Source organism: Vigna unguiculata, chromosome 3 (genome assembly GCF_037176805.1).
Source record: "Vigna unguiculata cultivar grain cowpea cultivar isolate G323 ecotype 2 chromosome 3, ASM3717680v1, whole genome shotgun sequence".
In the NCBI taxonomy this organism is placed as follows: domain Eukaryota; kingdom Viridiplantae; phylum Streptophyta; class Magnoliopsida; order Fabales; family Fabaceae; genus Vigna; species Vigna unguiculata.
In genome coordinates, this window is record NC_140794.1 from 35,691,499 (window position 1) to 35,713,848 (window position 22,350).

At 39.4% G+C, this 22,350-nt stretch overlaps 1 protein-coding gene across 1 annotated transcript; it reads right to left on the reverse strand.

Annotated features, from left to right (window-relative positions):
- Window positions 1-5,112: 5,112 nt before the first annotated feature.
- On the reverse strand, window positions 5,113-11,597 carry LOC146887785 (uncharacterized). The gene is made up of 2 exons (XM_085670777.1): window positions 10,988-11,597; window positions 5,113-8,945 (listed from the first exon to the last, which is right to left on the reverse strand). The coding sequence occupies exon 2, from the start codon at window positions 8,194-8,196 to the stop codon at window positions 6,967-6,969; it is 1,230 nt and encodes a 409-aa protein (XP_085526903.1). The 5' UTR covers window positions 8,197-8,945; window positions 10,988-11,597; the 3' UTR covers window positions 5,113-6,966.
- Between the last annotated feature and the right edge of the window lie 10,753 nt (window positions 11,598-22,350).

Genomic DNA, 22,350 nt, shown 5'->3' on the forward strand with positions numbered 1-22,350 from the left:
CCATTTTCGCACCTCAAACCTCCACGAACCAACGGCAGCGCGCATAAAGAGCAGCAACGCATACAACAACAACACTTTCACTGTTCGTCGGAGCAGCACCACGCACAGCCAAGGGAGGAAGGAGGAAAATGCAGCAAACCCTAGTCTGGAGAGAGAAAGTGCACTCTGCGCCACGTGTCAGCATCTGATAGGCAGTCAACTGGTCAAACTCTGGTCAAAATTGCAAAAATGGTTAAATAAGAGGGGCAGAATTAGAAATTGGACAGAAATTAAGTTGCTAATTAATTAAATAAAAATAAAAGATTTTAGCAACCGACAGATAAAGCCCAAAGTCCAGTTGAAGCCTATATAAAGAGACTTAAGGGAGCAGAACGGGAGGACTAACACAGCTTAGACACTTAGAACTCTCTGGTTTTGGCAGATACCGTCTCCACCACATCTCTCATTCTTTCTTTTATTTTCTTTCCTTCATATCATCATGTATTCCATCAAAGCCATGGAGGGCTAACCTTTTAGGGTTGATTCCACTGTAATTTCTTAACTGGATTCTGAGGTTAGATGAATTTATATGTTTGTTATTTTGATTATTGTTGTGGTTTTTGTTTATCTATGTCCTTTGCTTCTGAATGGAATAGAAAATAATGATTTTAAATCTACATGCATGCTAATCATATGAGTTAAAAGGTTTTTAAATTAAATTGAGACTTTACTTTGATTTTATTTAGAAACTTTCATTTGATTAAATAAGTTTTTACCAATAATTGAGACTTTACTTTGATTAGTGGTAATTACTTTAACTAAAATTAGTCAAGACTTTACTTTGATTAATTAAGTTTTCTATTTGGTGAAGAAACAAAGGAATGGACATGATTAGGCATAGTAAAATTAATTGAGACTGTACTTTGATTGAATTTACTATGGACAATCTAACAATTCTCACTTTTAATTGAGACTGCACTTTGATTAAAAGTGAGGATGCCAACAAATGAATTGAGTCTTTACATTGATTGATTTGTAAATCAACAACAATAATCTCTAGATAACCAATGAAGAATCTTATTTAGAAAAAGCAGTGGAATTGACCTATTTACTATTACTGTGTTTACAATCTTCCGTGTCATTTTCTTTGCATATCAAAACCCCCAATTTTTATAGTTGCTAGTTTTAATTGCATTTTTAAGAATCAAATATTTGAGATCAATTCCGTATTCGTTGTGAGACGACTTAGGGTTATCTTAACCCTAACTATTTTGTTCACTACTAACTTGGCAATACTGAAGTTGCTAAAGTTGAGTAGTGGTAATTTGATCGCCTAACGACAGCGATATCAAATTTGGCGCCGTTGCCGGGGAGTACGGTTAGTATTTCTTTTATTTTGATTCTGTTTTTATTTATTTATTTTATTTTATTTATTTTTTAGTTATTTTTTTATTTATTTTTTTTTACGCATATACATTTAATATAGTTTGTTATTTTGTAGTCTTTAGTTTTCTTTTAATATATTCCAAGCAAAGTTCTATTTTTGTTTTGATTAAGAATTTTTTTAAGAAATTTTTTGAGACTAGTTTGGAAAACTCTGTCTAGGAAAGACTTGGTATTTAAGTTGTCCACTAGGACGCACCTCTTTTTCTGGGAGTAGACCCAACGACATCTTAACTTATTTCATTCTTGAAATCTTTCTCCAAAACAAGAATAGGAAGAAAAAAAACACACAGGGAAACACTTTCAGGTGGACAGCATAGTGCATGACTCGGGCCAATCCGGGTCAATTTTATCAACTTGATTCAGAACTTGAAAGGAACTTGCGTAAATCACGTAGGAGACTTGAACTCAGGTGTTCTACTAAAGGAGCACCATCATCATCTGAACCTACCACTGAAAGTGTACCACTAGAATCACCTCCGGTGATTAACATATCTTTTGATCCATCACCTGAACCAGAAATTCAAGAAGATAGAATGGAAGAAAGAACAATAAGAGAGTTGGCTTCACCGGATGCAGCAATTACACAAAACATGTGCATCTAATATCCAGATGGAGAATGCGAGCTTAAGTCTGGGTTAATCCATCTCTTACCCAAATTCCATGGATTAGTAGGAGAAGACCCGTACCACCATTTGAAGGAATTTCATGTTGTTTGTTCATCCATGAGACCTACAACAGTGACAGAGGAACATATCAAGCTTAAGGCTTTTCCATTCTCATTGCAAGATGTCGCTAAGAATTGGTTATACTGCCTTCCTCCAAGATCGATCAATACTTGGGAGACTCTGAAAAGATTATTTCTGGAAAAGTTTTTTCCAGCATCTAGAGTTGCTGCTATTCGCAAAGATATTTATGGGATAAGGCAACAAGAAAGAGAAAATCTTCACGAGTATTGGGAAAGATTCAAAAAGTTATGTGCTTCCTGTCCTCATCACCAAATAAACGAGCATCTCCTCACTCAGTACTTTTATGAGGGATTGAGTATCATGGATTGACAAATGATAGATGCTGCAAGTGGAGGGTCATTGGTGGACAAAACGCCAACAAATGCAAGACAATTGATTGAAAATATGGCGTCGAACCATCAACAATTTTCCACCAGGAGTAATTCTATAACTCTATTGAAGGGAACCCATGGAGTAGAAGCTTCATATGTTGTAGATCACAAGGAAATAGAAGGGAAGTTGGATGACTTAGCGGCAATGGTAAGGACCTTGACAGACTTACAGAAAAAGCCTATCCCTTCTACTTTATGTGGAATTTGTGCTTCTACTAATCATCCTACAGAGGCTTGTTTTATGTTAAAAGAGACAGGGACGTTAGACAATGAACAACCTCAGGCATATGCTGCAAACATCTATGGCAATAATAGACCACCTCGGCAGCAATACAACCATGATTTGTCCTCCAACAAGTACAACCCAGATTGGAAGGAATATCCCAGCCAGAAATGGGGAAATCAACAGCCTCAACACCAACAAGTCTATGTTCCACCTCAGTGGAGGCAACAACCACAACCAGCTGCAACCTCTGGTGATTCAAACATGGAAGCAATGATGAAAATGATGGATGACATGATGAAGGGACAAATCAATGAGTTGAAACAGACAATGGAAGCAACCAATCAAAACTTGCAAAACCAGATTGGACAAATGGCAAATGAGTTAAATAAGATGAAGTGTCAACAAGGCTCAAGCAATTTGCCTGCACAAACTGTAATTAACCCGCGAAATGTAAGTGCTATTACTTTAATATCGGGTAAGCAAATACAAGGCCTTGGGGATACCCAAGAAGATGAAGATAGGGACAATGAAGTTGTACCTGATGATGAAAGAGGAAGATCAGATGAAGCAACACAAGGAACATCTGAAATGCTTGCACTCAGTGACAACTCCAGGTTGGTATCCCCTAATATTTCCTCTGAAAATCCTTCTCCTTATTCTCCTCCTCCTCCCTATCCAAACCGTTTGAAACCAAAAACTAAAAAGATGGAGGAGTTAGACAAAGAAATCTTGAATACTTTCAATAAAGTGGAGATAAACATCCCTTTATTGGATGTTGTGAGACAAATTCCTAAATACGCCAAGTTTCTCAAAGAATTATGTACACATAAAAGGCGTATTATGGACAAAAAGGTAGTGAACATGGGAAGAAATGTCTCTAGCTTAATTAAGAAGCCTGCAGTCAGAATGCCGCAAAAGTGTAAGGATCCAGGTATGTTTTCTGTTCCCTGCATTATAGGAAGTACTAAGTTTGATAATGCTATGTTAGATTTAGGAGCTTCCATTAATGAAATGCCTTTATCAGTTTTTACTTCACTTCATCTTGGACCTTTTAAGTCTACTGGTGTGGTCATTCAATTGGCCAACCGTAGCACAGTTAACCCTGCAGGTGTGCTAGAAGATGTGCTTGTTCGTGTGGACAAGTTAATTTTTCTTGCAGATTTGTACATCTTGGACATGAAGGATGATGAAGGAATGAGTTCAACCACAATTATCTTGGGAAGACCATTCATGATGACAGCACGTACCAAGATAGACGTGCATGCAGGATCCTTAACTATGGAAATAGGAGATGAGAAGGTGCAGTTCAATGTGCTAGAAGCCATGAAGCACCCAATTGAAGACCATTCTTTGTTTTGTATTGATTTATTGAGTAATGTAGTGAACAATTATGCTTTTAGACTTTTGGACGTTTTATCTGGTTTTTCTTCTTCTTGGGATTTTTCTTTTTCGAATATTTCGGGCTTAATTTTAGACGAAAGAGAAAATTGTAAAACAGGTGATATTGAGAACGCGGTGTCACTATTTGATACCTCTGTGGCGTCCGAGTGTGATGCTGAGGTGGCTGAAATTACCTTAGGCAGTAAAATGTTTCCATCTGTGAAACAACCACCCACTTTAGAGTTGAAACCTTTACCATCTCATTTGAAATATGTTTATCTTGAGAGGTATCAGAAACTCCCTGTTATTATATCTGCCTTGCTTACTGACGAGCAGGAACAAAAGCTATTGCAGGTTATCAAAGATCACAAGCGAGCAATAGGCTGGACTTTGGCAGATATTCCTGGTATTAGTCCTTCTTTCTGTATGCATAGAATACTCTTGGAGGAGGATGCTAAGCCAGTGAGGCAACCTCAGAGGAGACTGAATCCTCAACTGATGGAGGTTGTGAAGAAGGAAGTCACCAAGTTGCTACAAGTAGGTATTATATATCCCATTTCTGACAGCACTTGGGTGAGTCTTGTACATGTGGTCCCTGATGAAGGATTATCTTGTTTCCTTTTAGAGTTATGAATATGGTGAAGTTGTTTAAGAAAGCTTTTTGAAAATTCCCACTGGACATTAAGATAGCATGCTATCTAGATGTGAAGGTTCATTTCTCAAGCTCATGAAAGGAAGAAGAGAGTTGGATTCAAGCTTAAACACACACGGCAATAACAACACTAAAGAGAAAAATGAAAGAAGAAACAATAAAAATGGAAAGCATAGAAGATGAAGAATGGAAGAAGCACGCCACTCATAGGGGGGGATCTAAGCCAACCAAGCCCTAGAGATGAGTGATGGTGCCGCCACTTGCAAGCAAGATAAGGCAAAGGTGAGTTCACTTCTAGGAAGGAGAGCTCACGAAAATTGGTGGTTGAATGCACAAAGTTTATAACAAAATGATCAACCCTTTTACAAGACAAGGAGCACCCTTTAAATAGGAGTTCATAGGGGTCCTTTAGCAAATACAAAAACATGAAAAAGGATTAACTAGTAAACCCTAAACCTAATGTGAGAGTGAGTCTTGGCCAAGTGAAGGGAGATGATTGGTGGAGGCATTCCCATGAGGATTCTAGGCCAAAAGAGGAAGGAGACCAAGTGACCTTCTAAGGCATAAACCACAAAGGCAAAAGGAGACAAGGTACATGTCTACTTTTGCTTTTGCTTTATGCTTTTTGCTTTCCTCTCTCTTCCACTTCATCCAAGTGCTCCAATCACCAAGTGCCACCTAGCCATGCTCTACTTTCTCTTAATTACCTACAAAACAAGACAAACAAGGATTAGCATGTTGGTTTAAGTTAATCTAATCTTGGTCAAAGGTCAACTTTGGATCAAAGTCAACAAGTCAACCAAAATAAATCAACTAGAAACCAACTTAGGGAATTCAAACTAAAGTAATGCAAAACAAAGATAAAGGTGATGGAATAGAAGACTCCCCTCTAGACATGCTTCTAGTGATCCTTCTTGATGGAGCTTCTAAGGAGGTGGTCATGCCTTCATCATCCTCCCCTTCTTGGAGAGAATTCGACCACGAATTCTTAAACCGTTCTTCACCCCCTTAAGAGTGATCATGCTCTTCTTGGACTCATGCCCTTGCACCTTCTTTTGCGCCTTCTCTTCTTTTCTTTTCTTAATCATTTGCAATTGGTCCTCATTGACTTCTCTTGGTGAAAGAGGTAGTAATGTGATCTTTTTGCCTTGGAAGCTGATGCGGCTCCTTCGTCGCGGTAGTCGCCAGAAACCTCTTCCAATCGGTGTTCTACCAATTGAATCTCGCAGAAAGCGAGGGAAAACGCAGCGGAATGAACATGAGATTCGATTCGATCTGGTTTCTCACTGGTTTGGGCAACCCGAGTCGGTAATGACCTATCCTAGGGTTTAGGGTGAGGTGACGAATGTGGGAGTGTTCTCTACCGAAATATTTCATTCATCAAAGCTGTTGATTACAAACAATGGCTTGCCTTTTATAGATGTTAAAGGCAACCGAACTGAAACACAAGGAAATCATGAATACAAAAAGCCCTATCAGCTAAGGGTTGGATAAGCTAAACAGAATCCCTAATGGAAGACAAGTGTGAAGAAGAACCCTAACACTAAGGGTGAGACGAGAAAGGAAGCTGCTCTACCAAGAGAAAACGGATGTGGGTTGATTTGCGAAATGAGGCCGCGTGAAGAACCCTAGCGGCGCTCCTCGAGCAAGAGAAAGCAGGTGTTAGGTTCATTTTGCAGAATATCCACGTGACGAGAATCGAAGGCTTGGAATTGAATGAATTTCTATTGGGCTGTTGTATGATTGAAGGAACCTTAGCCCAATAGAAACGTGTGATGACACTACTGATGCTGACGGAGAATGTTGAAAAACAGCATGTGTTGGCTTCACACCCTTAAAGGCAATTGGGCTGGAAACATTGGTGCGAGCAGCGTGATTTAAAGAGAAATATGCTGCACAATGCCCAATCAGAGGATGCTACAAGGAGTAATGATGTAAAGGAGAGTTGGGCCGCAGGCCCAATGTCAATTCTTCATTAATTGGCAGCTTAGAAAATAGGCTGCATTTAGCAAACAAACCCAATTAGAGACATTTATTTAATTAAAATAAAAGAAAATAAAAGAAATTAAAATGAATAAGCCTAGGCGTTGGCCCAATGCTATAAGCCTTATTGGGATCACATCATCCCCTCCCCCTTGAAGAGGATCTGTCCTCAGATCTAGAGGGTTAATAAAGGCCCACAGCAACCAAAATTATAGTACCACCAGGATCAAAAACAAATCTGCAATAGTCATCAAATAAAAGTGAATTAAAATTATAATGACCATGCAGTAAAATTGAGTGGGGACTATGTGAAAATGGGCTTATAAATTTTGAAAAAGTTGGTGTTAGGCCCACTTCACAAAAAGAATGTTTGACACTTTGACTAAGATGATTTTTGAAAAGAATTTTAGAGTCAAAGTGTGTTGGTACACAAGATGTTGAGGAGGATGAAATAAGGAAATGAGATGGAGAACAAAAATTTTGAGAAGAAAACAAAACAAAAGATTTAATGAAAAAGTGAGTAAAGTTTAAAGTTGGGAAAACTCCCTTTGAAAATGGGATCTTCATGTAAGAAATTAGTGAAAAATTGATCACCAAATCCCTAACACAGAGTTCTTTTTGCTCTTTTGAAATGCACTTTAACTCTACCACTTGTGATTGTATTTCAAGATTACTCTCTTGTTTCATTTTCTCTCTTTCTTCTAATTCTTTCCTCTCATTCTCTTCTTTTGCTTTTCTTAGACTCTCCTCTTTAGCCTTTTCTTCTTCCTCTCTTCTCTTCTTCTCATTTATCTCTTTTTCCTCTTGTTCTTTTTCAGCACAAAGTTTATCAAACTCTTCTTTTTCTCGCTTCTTTTCAAATTCTCGAAGCTTTGGATGTTTAGCTTGCTTTCTCTTGTATTTTTCTCTCTTTCTTTGTTCACTCAAGAGCAAGTCTAAATTATGCTTAAAATCTTTTTCTAGTCTAGAAAACTTATCAATGTTTTGGATGAATGCATCCCCAATGTCAATAAAGTCTTCTATCCTAATTTGTTGTGCTTTAGTGATCCTAAATGAAGGGGGTATGAAATGTTTCCACATGCATGTTTTTAATTCATAAAATGTATTGATGCATGATGTTCTCCCCTTTTTCACTAGATATTGCCTCTCTTGCCACCAATCAAATGCACGTCCTACAAATCTAGATGTAACATGCCTAAGAATGTCTATATGACTATATTTACTAAACAAAGGTTGCACCAATTTTTCAGTATCCCACATCCAATCTTTAAATGATATTGGTCCTATATCTTCCCCAAAGAAAGGAATGTCACTATGAATGGTTTGATGCAACTCATGACTACCATTATGCCTACCTAAATGCATACTATTATGCCTATCTATATGCATACGGTTAGAAAAAGAAAAACTCATTTTGAAACACTTTTGACAAAAACAATTTTTTTTTTCACAAAGTTAATGAATTTCTAAAGAGAAAGTAGTGGAAAAGAATTCTAGACAAACTCCCAGGAAAGGGAGGTGAGTCACATGGACAAGCTTAGAAACCAAGCCTTTCCTAGCCAGAGATCTCTAAAATGCTTTCACAAAATTTCTCAATAAAAATACAAATGAAACAGATGGGTGAAAAACAAATTGACAAAGTGTGTGAAAAGAGTGAAAACTTAAAGACCAAAAGAAGGTAAACTAGGTGTAAAACAAATGGCACCTAGATATCACGGCGACCTAAAACAGAAATTGCAAACACACAAAACCTGGGCATTAAAACATAAAACAGAAAACATAAAGGCGAAAAACTTAAACTAGACGAAAAATCCTAAGTGAAAATTCAAGTGGCCGTTGGAACCCCTTGAACATCACACTAAACGCTTAAACTATTACAAACTTGCTAAGGATGGGATTGCGCTAAAGCATTTTCCCACCTAAGCCAAATGAAAGGAAAACACTGAAATCTGAAAGAAAATTTACACAAAATCCCGTGACATCAAAAACAGCAAAAACTAAAATAACAATATGCTATGTCTCTCTCTCGGCTAGCCTCCAAAATATATCACCCTCAAGTGTGTGTACTCCTCCTTGAAGGTCCCAACTCACTCCTTTTTCCTCTCGGTGGCCACTCAAACTGTTTTTCCTCACCACAGCTGCACCTTGCAGAAAAGTATCACCTACAAGGCTACCAAAAATAGTGAGTTCAAGCCAAATGAACCAAGAGCAAATGAGCAGTCAGCCACTTTTGAGAGTAAAAAGTAGAAAATAATAAAAGTTCAAATTTGAGACAAGGACAACATCAAGTGATAGATATAATGACAAACCCAAAGGATAGCCAACAAAGACAAGCAAGAAAACAAGCTATGAAAGAAATGAGGCACACAAAGGAATGGATCTAGATTAAGATGAACAAAACCAAAAGCAAACAAAGACTCAAAATAAGTTGAATCAAGAGCATGTGCACATGAAATTGAACAGAGTAGTAGGCACTTTGTGAACTGTACAATACAACTTGTATTTTGCTGAAACAAATAATGTTCTCAAATTCAATAAAGACTGAAACAATATCTTTCAGATGTTCTTTTTTTTTTTCATCATAATCTTTTTCTTTTCATTGGACTTCTTTTTCTTTTTCTTTTCAGCTCTAAAAAACGTGTAGAACAGTGCACAACAGTATCAAAATTCTACCACCAAATCAATGAACAAATGCACATGGCAGACTGCAAGGATCCAACTCAAAAACAATTTGAAAGACACACACAAGGACAAATAGAAAAAGACTCAGCCAGGCAGAACAAAACAAAATCAATATGCAGCAGATTTGAATCAATCATCAACATAGATTACAGAAGGTGCAGCAGTGTATTTCATTTGACAATCTCAAAATCTAAACATGTGGAATTATAGAAAGTAACAGCAACTCAACGCAAGAACACCAGAATTGTGGAATCAAGTAATGAATCAGGCCATAACAGAGGCACTCAAAAGTAAATGAAACTTGATACCACTACTGCATTGAATTGGACCAGACAAATAGAAAAAACTAAAGCAGTTTTAATATCAATAAGCTGACAAAACAGCAGCTGCAAAGCAAATCCAGACCAGACAATGGGCTGCACTAAACAAGGTCAATAGTGTAATAACACAGACAGATGCAACAGATTTTTAAAACACTGATGTTGGCCAAAGTAGTCATAGACTACGAGAATCATAGCAGCACATAGTAGCTACTGCAGAGAAACAAAGAAATCAATCTGGAAAACTCACAACTAAGGCCACGGTCAGTGCACACATATGTGATCCAAATGAATAAATTTGACAATACAATCAAGGCAAAAATGAAGTTGCAGAAACATGTCAAAAACACCAGACACTAGGCTAATCACAGAGACAAGAATAGTGATATAGCAAACAAACGAAAAAAAATAGAGGCAGTTTTAAACTGGAATCAAGTAGCAGATACTGTGAAAATATTTATAAAACTGCTCCAAAAGCGATTAACTGGCCAGGCACTGATTCAAGAAACCAGACTACACAAAAACAAGGTGCTAACATAACCTATGCTTTCAGCTAAACCAGAACCTCATGAGTACTCTGAACACATCCAGATTTGAATAACTCAGATGCAGTTTGGTAGCAACAATCATTGGCCAGCACTTAGTTCAATATCAGACGAACATCAAATTGAATCAAGAGACAGCTTAGAAACAAATAAATTGGCAGCAGAAAACACATAGAAACAGGATTTGCAGATTGTTTGTTCATGATCTAAGAACAAATCAGAATTCAACAAAACATACACTAACAGAAACTAATGATTTAAACACAAAAAAGGAACTGAAAGAGATACGAATCAGTGAATAAAAACACATTGTAGGGACAACAACTATGGAATCAGTTACATAAAAGAACTAAACAATTCCTAAGACAAAACACAGATTCTAAAATTGTAAAGCTAGGTAATCAAAATTGAAATTAAAACCTAACAAACATGCATTAAGCGGCAGATTGAGAGAGCTAAGCATGAAATCATCACAGTATTGATTCAGAAAAATGAGAACAATTATTTTGAATCAATTTCAGCAAGGAAAAACACAACATCACCACGACACAGATTCAATCAGAGAAGCAATCAGATAAGACTCAAACAGCGCATGAACAAGACCGAAAATCAAACAGAAACGAAGAAATAGCTGAGATGAGACGAAGAATACTTAACTCCCGGTGGTCCAAGAACGAGTGGCTCTGAATACCACTTGATGAGGCTCCTCCGTCGCGGTAGTCACTAGAAACCTCTCCCAATCGGTGTTCTACCGATTGAATCTCGCAGAAAGCGAGGGAAAACGCAGCGGAATGAACATGAGATTCGATTCGATCTGGTTTCTCACTGGTTTGGGCAACCCGAGTCGGTAATGACCTATCCTAGGGTTTAGGGTGAGGTGACGAATGTGGGAGTGTTCTCTACCGAAATATTTCATTCATCAAAGCTGTTGATTACAAACAATGGCTTGCCTTTTATAGATGTTAAAGGCAACCGAACTGAAACACAAGGAAATCATGAATACAAAAGCCCTATCAGCTAAGGGTTGGATAAGCTAAACAGAATCCCTAATGGAAGACAAGTGTGAAGAAGAACCCTAACACTAAGGGTGAGACGAGAAAGGAAGCTGCTCTACCAAGAGAAAACGGATGTGGGTTGATTTGCGAAATGAGGCCGCGTGAAGAACCCTAGCGGCGCTCCTCGAGCGAGAGAAAGCAGGTGTTAGGTTCATTCTGCAGAATATCCACGTGACGAGAATCGAAGGCTTGGAATGGAATGAATTTCTATTGGGCTGACGCTGCTGATGCTGACGGAGAATGTTGAAAAACAGCATGTGTTGGCTTCACACCCTTAAAGGCAATTGGGCTGGAAACATTGGTGCGAGCAGCGTGATTTAAAGAGAAATATGTTGCACATTGCCCAATCAGAGGATGCTACAAGGAGTAATGATGTAAAGGAGAGTTGGGCCACAGGCCCAATGTCAATTCTTCATTAATTGGCAGCTTAGAAAATAGGCTGCATTTAGCAAACAAACCCAATTAGAGACATTTATTTAATTAAAATAAAAGAAAATAAAAGAAATTAAAATGAATAAGCCTAGGCGTTGGCCCAATGCTATAAGCCTTATTGGGATCACATCAGAAGCTAAAGGTAAACTTGTTAGCATGGCCATCATGAAAAGCTTTTCTATCAAATTGCCATGGCCTTCCTAATAAAATGTGAGTTGCTTCCATGGGCACTAAGTCACATAATACCTCATCCTTATAGTTTGCAATGGAGAAGTTAATAAGGACTTGTTTGTCCACTTTAATTTCACCTTCCTCACTAAGCCAAGAAAGCTTATAGGGCTTGGCATGAGGGATGGTTTTCAAGCCAAGCTTGTCCACAACCCTTGTGCTAGCCACATTAACACAACTTCCACTATCAATTATGAGGGAGCAAGTTTTGTTGTTGATTTGGCACCTTGAGTGAAAAATATTTTCTCTTTGGTTTTCAAATTCTTTAGGCACTTGGCCTAGCATGCGCCTAACCACCAACAAACCTCCTTCATTAGGTTTGATTTCATCCTCACTTGAAGATTAGGAAGAAGTGTGGGAGGAAGAACTTTTAGGGGAGGGGGGAGAAGAATGTTCACTTTTAACCCCTCCTTTAGGGTTCAAGATCATGTTCCTTTTTGTTGGGCAATTTGAAGCAATGTGACCATAGCCCAAACACTTAAAACATTTGATGGAACTAGTTCTTGAACTTTGAGAAGAGTTTGCATTTTCATGGGAGGTTCTAGACGAATTGGTCCTAGGTGGGTGGTCTTTGGAAGGAGGTTTCTCATCCTTTCTTTCTTTTCCTTTCCAAGTTCTAGAGTAGTATTCATTGTATGAAGTATTCCTCTTGGCCTCTTGTTTCTTTTTAAATTGACTTTCAACTTTTAAGGCCAAGTGTAAAATTTTGTCAAGAGTGGAATACTCATACAACTCAACTACATCTTGAACTTCTCTTCTAAGACCACTCACAAATCTAGCTACCTTTTCTTCTTCACTTTCAAATTGGAGTCCTACTTTGAGAAGCATTGACTCCATCATTTTAAAATATTCATTCACACACATAGACCCTTGTTGAAGCCTTTGGAGCTTCAAAAGAGTCTCCCTCCTATAGTAGGAAGGAACAAATCTAGCGCGCATCAAAGTTTTAATGTCCATCCAAGAGGCCGCGGGTGGCTCTTGGTTAATATTGTCCATACACAATTGATGCCACCATGTCATGGCATAATCTTCAAATTCTAAAACTACTAAATCTACTTGTTCTTGATTACTAACTAAATGAATATTGAAGATTTGGTCCACTTTTTACTCCCACTCGATGTAGAGGTTTGGGTCATTCTCCCCCTTGAACTTTGGAATCTTGATTGGTGGAGGTTGTCTTTGTGGGAGTTGATTGCGCCTTCCACCACCATCATAGCCGTGCCTTCTTCTTCTTCCACCATGGCTAGAGACCTCGGAAGAGGACCTCCTCCTTCTCCTCTCATCTTCCCTAAGCTCAAGTCTTTGGATGTGCTCTTGTAGGAAGATCTCACTTTGCCTCCTATCCGCCCTCAATTGGTCAAAAGTTTCTCTCCTACTCACTTCCATCTCACGTAAGATGTTGGCAAGGGTTATTTGTCCACTTTCTTGGGCCATAGGAGTCACCATGGGAGGGGAATAAGGTGAGGCCGACTCCTCCTCTTCTTCTACCTCCAAGATTGGATCCATATTCATGTTCCTACACCAAAAACTCACCAAAAACCGAGACAAGGAAGAGGTTAGCTAACAAACAATTCCAAACCCGAGACCAAGTGTGGTCTTCTCAAGCACCCAAGTGTTTTTGATCACACTCCCAAAGCACACAAGCAAGGCTAGCACTCAAAAACCTTCCAAACAAGTGAAAACACCTTTAAAGAGATGAAAACCTTTTCAAAGCTCAAACAAGTGGCTCGGCCACAACACTCTAGGAAGACAAGGAAAAGAAAACTACTAAGACAAAACAAAGATTACCTAAAGACAAGCAAGCAAAGCTCAAAAAAAACAAGAAAGTTTAACTTCTAAGGAAACTTGTTTTTAAAGACAAAACTTGAACAAGACTAAAATAATGAAAAGCACTTTTAAGGACTCTATGGAAAGCATTTGAACAAGCCAAGATTATACCTCAAATTATGCATACACCATGAAAGATCATAACCAAGTCAAAGCATGGAACTAATTTGCCAATATCACTTAAAATCCAAGTATAAATTTTGGTAGCATAACACCTAGTAAAAATGGCCAAATGGATTCACCAAGCATTGTAAAAGCTCTCGGCCAAACTGTTTTTGGTCTTGAAAACACTTTTTCTTTTCAAAACTAGGTATTTAAAATGATGAGAATGATGTTTTAGGGTGTCTTGAACACTTAGTTCCTTAAAATTAGGTCAAAATCAATTTCAAGGAGCATACAACAACACAAGGCATAGATCTCATGCAATAGTTCAAAAACTTAGAAACAAGAATAAGAAAACTCAAAGAAGCATATGACAAGAGACTCAAGCAAAAGTTAGACACATTTAGAGACTCAACATGACATACACAAAGACACAAACATGTAGCTATCATGCATTTAAACTCATGGATTTGACGCACACGTTGCTGCCAGCACTGTTTTTATGTGGACCATTCAAAGATAGCTACACAAGACAAGGTTAGAACATGAAAACACCATATTCAAGGACAACCAAAGCTCTAGATACCAAATGATGAAGGATTATCTTGTTTCCTTTTAGAGTTATGAATATGGTGAAGTTGTTTAAGAAAGCTTTTTGAAAATTCCCACTGGACATTAAGATAGCATGCTATCTAGATGTGAAGGTTCATTTCTCAAGCTCATGAAAGGAAGAAGAGAGTTGGATTCAAGCTTAAACACACACGGTAATAACAACACTAAAGAGAAAAATGAAAGAAGAAACAATAAAAATGGAAAGCATAGAAGATGAAGAATGGAAGAAGCACGCCACTCATAGGGGGGGATCTAAGCCAACCAAGCCTTAGAGATGAGTGATGGTGCCGCCACTTGCAAGCAAGATAAGGCAAAGGTGAGTTCACTTCTAGGAAGGAGAGCTCACGAAAATTGGTTGTTGAATGCACAAAGTTTATAACAAAATGATCAACCCTTTTACAAGACAAGGAGCACCCTTTAAATAGGAGTTCATAGGGGTCCTTTAGCAAATACAAAAACATGAAAAAGGATTAACTAGCAAACCCTAAACCTAATGTGAGAGTGAGTCTTGGCCAAGTGAAGGGAGATGATTGGTGGAGGCATTCCCATGAGGATTCTAGGCCAAAAGAGGAAGGAGACCAAGTGACCTTCTAAGGCATAAACCACAAAGGCAAAAGGAGACAAGGTACATGTCTACTTTTGCTTTTGCTTTATGCTTTTTGCTTTCCTCTCTCTTCCACTTCATCCAAGTGCTCCAATCACCAAGTGCCACCTAGCCATGCTCTACTTTCTCTTAATTACCTACAAAACAAGACAAACAAGGATTAGCATGTTGGTTTAAGTTAATCTAATCTTGGTCAAAGGTCAACTTTGGATCAAAGTCAACAAGTCAACCAAAATAAATCAACTAGAAACCAACTTAGGGAATTCAAACTAAAGTAATGCAAAACAAAGATAAAGGTGATGGAATAGAAGACTCCCCTCTAGACATGTTTCTAGTGATCCATCTTGATGGAGCTTCCAAGGAGGTGGTCATGCCTTCATCAGTCCCCAAGAAATTTGGGATCACCGTGGTCAAGAATGAGAAGAACGAGTTGATTCCTACTCGTATTCAGAATAGCTGGAGGGTCTGTATTGATTATAGAAGACTAAACCAGGCCACCAGGAAGGACCACTTTCCTTTACTATTCATGGACCAGATGGTAGATCGATTTGCAGTTAAGTCTCATTACTGTTTTCTTGATGGATTCTCTGGGTATTTTCAGATTTGTATTGCCCTAGAGGATCAACATAAGAATACTTTTACTTGTCCATTCGGTACATATGCTTATAGGAAAATGCCATTTGGCCTTTGCAATGCTCCTGGAACATTTCAGCGATGTATGATGAGTATTTTTACAGATTTGTTGGAGCATTGTATTGAGGTTTTTATGGATGATTTTAGTGTATATGGTTCATCTTTTGATCACTACTTGTCTAATCTTGCCAGAGTCTTGGAGAGATGTGAAGAAACTAACCTTGTTCTAAATTTTGAAAAATGTCATTTTATGGTGGAACAAGGTATAGTTTTAGGTCACGTTGTTTCCAAGAATGGTATATCTGTAGATCCTGCTAAAATTGATATTATTTCACAATTGTCTTGCCCCTCTTCTGTGAAAGAGGTTCGATCTTTTCTTGGACATGCAGGATTTTACAGGAGGTTTATCAAGGACTTCAGCAAGATAGCCAACCCTCTCTCCAACTTGTTGCAAAAGGATGTAGCATTTGACTTTGGAGAGAGGTGCAAAGATGCGTTTGATACATTGAAAAAGGCGCTTACCACCACTCCTATTATTCAGCTACCTGACTGGACATTACCATTCGAGTTGATGTGTGATGCATCAAACTTTGCAGTAGGAGCGGTACTTGCACAAGGAGATGGGAAGCTACCACATGTGATATATTATGCTTCCAGAACATTGGACACAGTGCAGGCTAACTACACCATGACCGAGAAGGAATTATTGGCTGTTATGTTTGCCTTGGACAAATTCAGACCGTATATACTTGGTTCCAAGGTAATTGTTTATACTGATCATGCAACATTAAAATTCCTTCTGAAGAAAGCAGATTCGAAACCAAGGTTGATCAGATGGATGCTACTGCTCTAAGAGTTTGACATTGAGATTCTAGACAGAAGTGGGGCGCATAACTTAGTAGCTGACCATCTTAGCAAGATTGAAAATGGAGAAAATAACATTCCTATTAAGGATGACTTTCCTGATGAAGTCCTCCTAACATTGACTGCTGTGAAAGGTATGTTTCTTGAACCTTGGTTTGCTGACATTGTTAACTATTTGGTTGTTTATGCTATTCCTCCTTCCTTCTCCAAATATGAAAGAACCAAGCTAAAAAGCGAGGCAAAATACTATATCTGGGAAGACCCAATCTTATGGCGCATTGGTAGTGACCAAGTCATAAGGAGGTGTGTTCCAGATATCGAGATACCTCATGTGCTTGAGTTCTGTCATTCATCTCCTTTTGGTGGACATTATGGCACACAAAGAACAGGTAGGAAGGTGTTGGATTGTGGATTATATTGGCCTACTATCTTTAAAGATGCACAGAGGGTATATGAAAATTGTGAGCAATGCCAAAGGGCAGCCAGATCCATTACAAGAAGGGATGAAATGCCTCAACAACCCATGTTATATTATGAGGTACTTGATATTTGGGGTATTGATTTTATAGGTCCTTTTCCTCCTTCTTTTGGGTTTTCTTATATTTTGCTTGCTGTAGACTATGTCTCCAAATGGGTGGAAGCCATAGCTACAAGGACTAATGATTCTCAAGTTGTTATGAGTTTTGTCAGGTCTAACATTTTCTGCAGATTTGGGATACCACGAGCCATCATCAATGACTAGGGGACTCATTTCTGTAATAGGCTACTTGAGAACATGTTGAAGAAGTATGGGGTTACACATCGCATTGCTACACCATATCACCCCCAAACTAATGGGCAAGCAGAGATCTCTAACAGGGAGATTAAAAAGATACTAGAGAAAGTAGTGAAGCCTAGTCGAAAGGATTGGGCCATAAGATTGGATGATGCACTTTGGGCACACAGGACAGCCTACAAAGCACCTATAGGTATGTCACCTTTCAGGGTGGTTTTTGGAAAGGCTTGTCATCTACCTGTGGAGATTGAACATCAGGCCTATTGGGCTGTGAAAGCATGCAACTTGGATTTGGAAGAAGTAGGAAATGAGCGAAAACTTCAGTTGCAAGAATTAGAGGAGATTAGGCTTGCAGCCTATGAAAACTCAAAGTTCTACAAAGAGAAAACCAAGAAGTTCCATGACCAAAAGCTTGTGGCTAGAAAGGATTTCCAGGTAGGCTAGAAGGTGTTACTATACAAATCCAAGCTTGGTCACATGAGTGGTAAGGTGCGCTCTACTTGGGAAGGACCATAAATTGTTACAAAAGTCTTTCCTTATGGAGCAGTGGAGATCAAGGAAGAATCCTCAGAAAGAACTTTTAAAGTTAATGGGCATCGTCTTCGGATATTCAATGAAAATCAAGATATGCTGAATAAGACGATGGATGGGATGAACTTGACTTCTCCCTCATACCTTCCACCTTGAGGAGGTAAGTACCCTTCATACTTTTTTCTTTGCATTTTATACATATTGAATACATTGAGGACAATGCATGGATAAAGTGTGGGGGTGTGGGGAGATTTACCCCTTTTCTGATTTTGTTTTCTATTTGTTTTGTTTTTCCTTTTCTGATTTTGTTTTCTATTTGTTTTGTTTTTCCTTTTCTGATTTTGTTTTCTATTTGTTTTGTTTTTCCTTTTCTAATTTTGTTTTCTGTTTGTTTTTATTAAAAAAAAGCTTTTGCTTTCAATAAAACATATTGACATTAGATTTTTTTATTTTCGTTGTTTAATAGAAGATGTCGACAGAACTGCCTTGGTCAATGAGGACTTTCTTGACGATATAGTTTTCCAACTCAACCGTGATGACCATAGGGTCATCCTGCTGTTGTTCAAGGCCATGGAAGTTGTCGTTTGTGAAGGTTATGGGGGGCATGCGGCGTCTGTGGTGGGAGTGGGTGATATAGTTGATGGATTGTATATGGCGGAGGTGTTTCTGACGGATGAGGTGGATCCGCCACTACCAAAGCCACTAGAGATGGTGTTAATGGTGTCGAGTAGTGGGGGGTCGGTCGGGGTGATATTAGTATGAATGTTTATGTCCCGCTTGTGATGTCTAACCCTAGCCACAAGTGGGCTGATTCACCTTGCGGCCCAACCAGCTGAAGCTCTCGTAATATGCAGAAGGAATAAAAGAATGCTGGATCCGTGTGAAGAGAGAAGAGCTGCGCGTGTGTTGTTGGTTGGTCACGCAAAGATGTGATAGAATTGGGCTCGAGCCTAATAAAGGAGTGATGTTAACTGCACCGTGGAGGTGTGAAGAAGGAGGCACACTGGAGGGAGCCTTTGTTCCGTAGGTTGGTGTGCGGGGTTTGGGCTGACAGATCGAGGCCCAATCAATAGAGATGCAGAAAATTGGTTTGTGTGCGGAAGGCGTGAAGGAGAAATTGGTCCGCAGGCCCAATTGGTATTGGGAAATTAGGAAAATGTCTACAATTAACAAAACAAACCAAGTTAGATCATTTATTTAATAATAAAAGAAAATAAAAGAATAGGCCTTGGCATTGGCCAATGCTATGAAAAGCCTCGTAGGGTGATATTCATCAATGGTCGTCTTGCGTGGTGGTAGGATGAGGTCGGCTTGTAGGGCTTCGTGAAGGAGATAGGATCGAGGAACGTTTAGGGGTGCATATCTGGTGAAGCGGGGTTGTCGGGGTTGTCGGGGTCTCGGGGTCTCGGGTCAGGCCGGGAAGGTTGCTGTAGAGAGTGTATATTCATTGCAGAATTTTGTATGGAGAGTTTGCATCTCCTACATGCAGACGTAGTCGTTGTTGACGAAGGGGCGGAGTTTGAGAGTGAGTGTCATGCACTGAAGTATCATTTCCTGATTGAGGTGTGGTGTGCGAAGGGCAGCCTTACTCAAGCGGTCAATGAAAGTTTGAAGCGTCTCGTCTTGTTCATGTCTGACGCCAAGAAGGGAGATGGTTGTAGTTTGTTGTGGACGGTTGCCGGCAAAGTGAGTGGTATAGATGTGGGAGAGGGTGTCGAAGCAGTCGATGAAGTATGGCGGAAGCATGGTAAACTATTTGAGGACAGGGCCTTTAAGGGTGGTAGGGAAGGCCTTGCAGAAAATGGCATCATGAGAAGTGTAGAGGGCGACGTGGGTGATATAGACCTTTAGGTGCTCGTCCGGGTCGGTCTCACTTGTATAGCGCTCCAGAGTGGTGTTGGCGATGAAGTCCATAAAAGGATGACGACGTTTGGGTTGTGTGGATGGGAGCGGGTGAGGGGGGATGGGATGGTGAATGAGGGTGGGAAAAGGTGGGATGTGGGTGGTGGGAAGGGTGGCGGTGGGGGTAGGAGCCGCAGTGTTTCCTGGAAGAGTGGGATGGAAGTGTGTATGATGGGTTGAGAGGATGACAGTTTGTTGAGTGGTGGTGAAGGTGTGCGGGGTAGGATTGTACCCGCTTTCTTCTTTGGTAGGCTGGAAAGCTGGGGACCTTGTGACATCGGATGTTTCCTTACCCTTTCCCTTTTGAGTGGGATCGGCCTCAATCTTTTGCCTTAGCCGTGAGTTCTCCAGTCGTAGTTCCTCCATCTCATCAACAATGTGTTTCTTCAAATCAGCCAATTCATGTTGCATCTTGGCTTGACCATCTAGGATAGCGGCCAACTCCAAGGTGATATTAGCAGGTGCTACAGGACCTGCTTCAGCTTGCTTGTTAACTCCTGCTCTACTGCGGGTAGAAACCATCTTCGAGAGAATTTGAGTTGGTCTGTAAAGTGTTATCTCGTGCCCCACAGTGGGCGCCAATTGTTCCTGCGGAGAATAAATAAGATATGTCAAACAGAAGTATTACCTTACCTCAACCCGCAATGTCCTCAGTAGGCTTCCTTCCGACTGCTATATGTCACTTGTGGGTATCTCGGTGTGGACCGGTTTGGACCCGAGAGGGGTTACCTACGGAAGAGACTTTGATGCTCAAGTCAACAAAAGAACTCTCAAAAAGTCAAATCTCGTAATTAAGGGAGTAATGAATGCGTACCTTTAATTGTTGGGGTCCATACATATTTATAGATTATTAATTATGTCTAGGCATGTCATGGGTCGGGCCTCTGTTTGGGCCTTAGGTGGGCCTGGGCCTTGGTCCAGGTCACTTAGCACGACAATCGCGGGCCTTATGGGTTTTGCTGGTAACGCTATGCTAAGTTCTTGTTTAGTTTCTACCGATTTATGTCGACTACTTCTTTAGTGACCTAGACGGGCTGCTCTTATAGCGATTTAGGCTTGTTACTTTCATTTGCTTGGCATATGTATGGTGATTATTTACGTCCTTGATAGTTATGTGGACGGATCTTATAACTATAGTCGGACTAAGCCGCCTAGGTGTAGTACAAAAACTAAAGCCCATTAATTGGTTAAGCCAAAACACAATTTGGTCAGCCAAATTTTCAAAGCATTGGGCCCTTATTTAAATAAAAGAAACTGTATCAACATGGCGCATTAGTCATCCTCCATTTGGCCCATATGCAATTCATATCATACCCTCCTTCTTCGAGGAGATTCATCCTGAATCTTAAGACACTAGTTTTAATATAAGTTTATTATGATCTTGTGAAGGACTTTATTTTTCCACAACTTGAAACTAATTCTCTTCCTCAACGATCAAATTCAACTTAATATTTGTTACTTTCCAATGGTTGCAATCCGTGGACCACTTTTCTTGACAACACTACACCACCTTGATATGTAACAATAAATAATTCCATGCGTTGTGAACAAGCTTCCTTTTCAAACATGGAAGTTGGTGTGGTTCATTCACATACTTATCCTTTTGTTCCTGTAAAATGATATCACAAACTGTAGAAGAAAAAACATTGACAAATAAAATTTTCATCATATTTTTCTTTACTTCCATTTTTTTTCTTCATATTCCCTTCCTTCTGTAGTTTTTATTGCTTCTTTTTCTATTCTTTCTTTTTGTATTTTCTCCTTCAACCTATGTTGATCCTTATTGACTTGTCTTGCTGTCATAAATTTCAACTTCATTTTATGTACCTCATGTTAGTTTTGAAATGGAAAATTTTAGCCAAGAAGGGGGGGGTGTTGAATTGCCTTTATAAAACCTCATTTCAATTGAATCTAATGGACTGGAAAGTTTGGATGTAAATGCAGCAGACCAATACACTTTCAGTTGATTAAAATATAAAACAACAGATGATGAGGCTCCTCCGTCGCGGTGTTCGCCGGAAAAGCTCTCCCAATCGGTGTTCCACCGATTGAATCTCGCAGAGAGCGAGGGAAACACAGCGGAATGGTTTGTGTATGATGTTTAGGCTCGAATCTCACTGGTTTCGGAAACCTTAAGAGGTAAAAACCTAATTTAGGGTTAGGATTGGAGTAGAGATGAAAGGTGGGAGTACTCTCAACCAAACTATCATTCATCAAAGCTCCTTGACAATATGGTTGGCTTGCCTTTTATAGATAAGGCAACCGGAAAAATAGAAGAAGAGAAAAGTTGCAGATGCTGGAAGGACTTGGCCTGCTAGGCCCAATTGACGCTACTAGCAGGATAGCAGCATCTATGAATGGTGTAGAAGCATGGACCGAGATCATGCTTCAGCAGAAACATATACGCACGCGTGGCTTCAATTCAGAAAGAAAGAATTTGGGCTGCAGTTCTGGA

What these genes read in the sequence shown, in the direction of transcription:
- LOC146887785 (XM_085670777.1), bottom strand. Translation starts at nt 8,196, where the DNA reads ATGAGTTTTTCTTTTTCTAACCGTATGCATATAGATAGGCATAATAGT.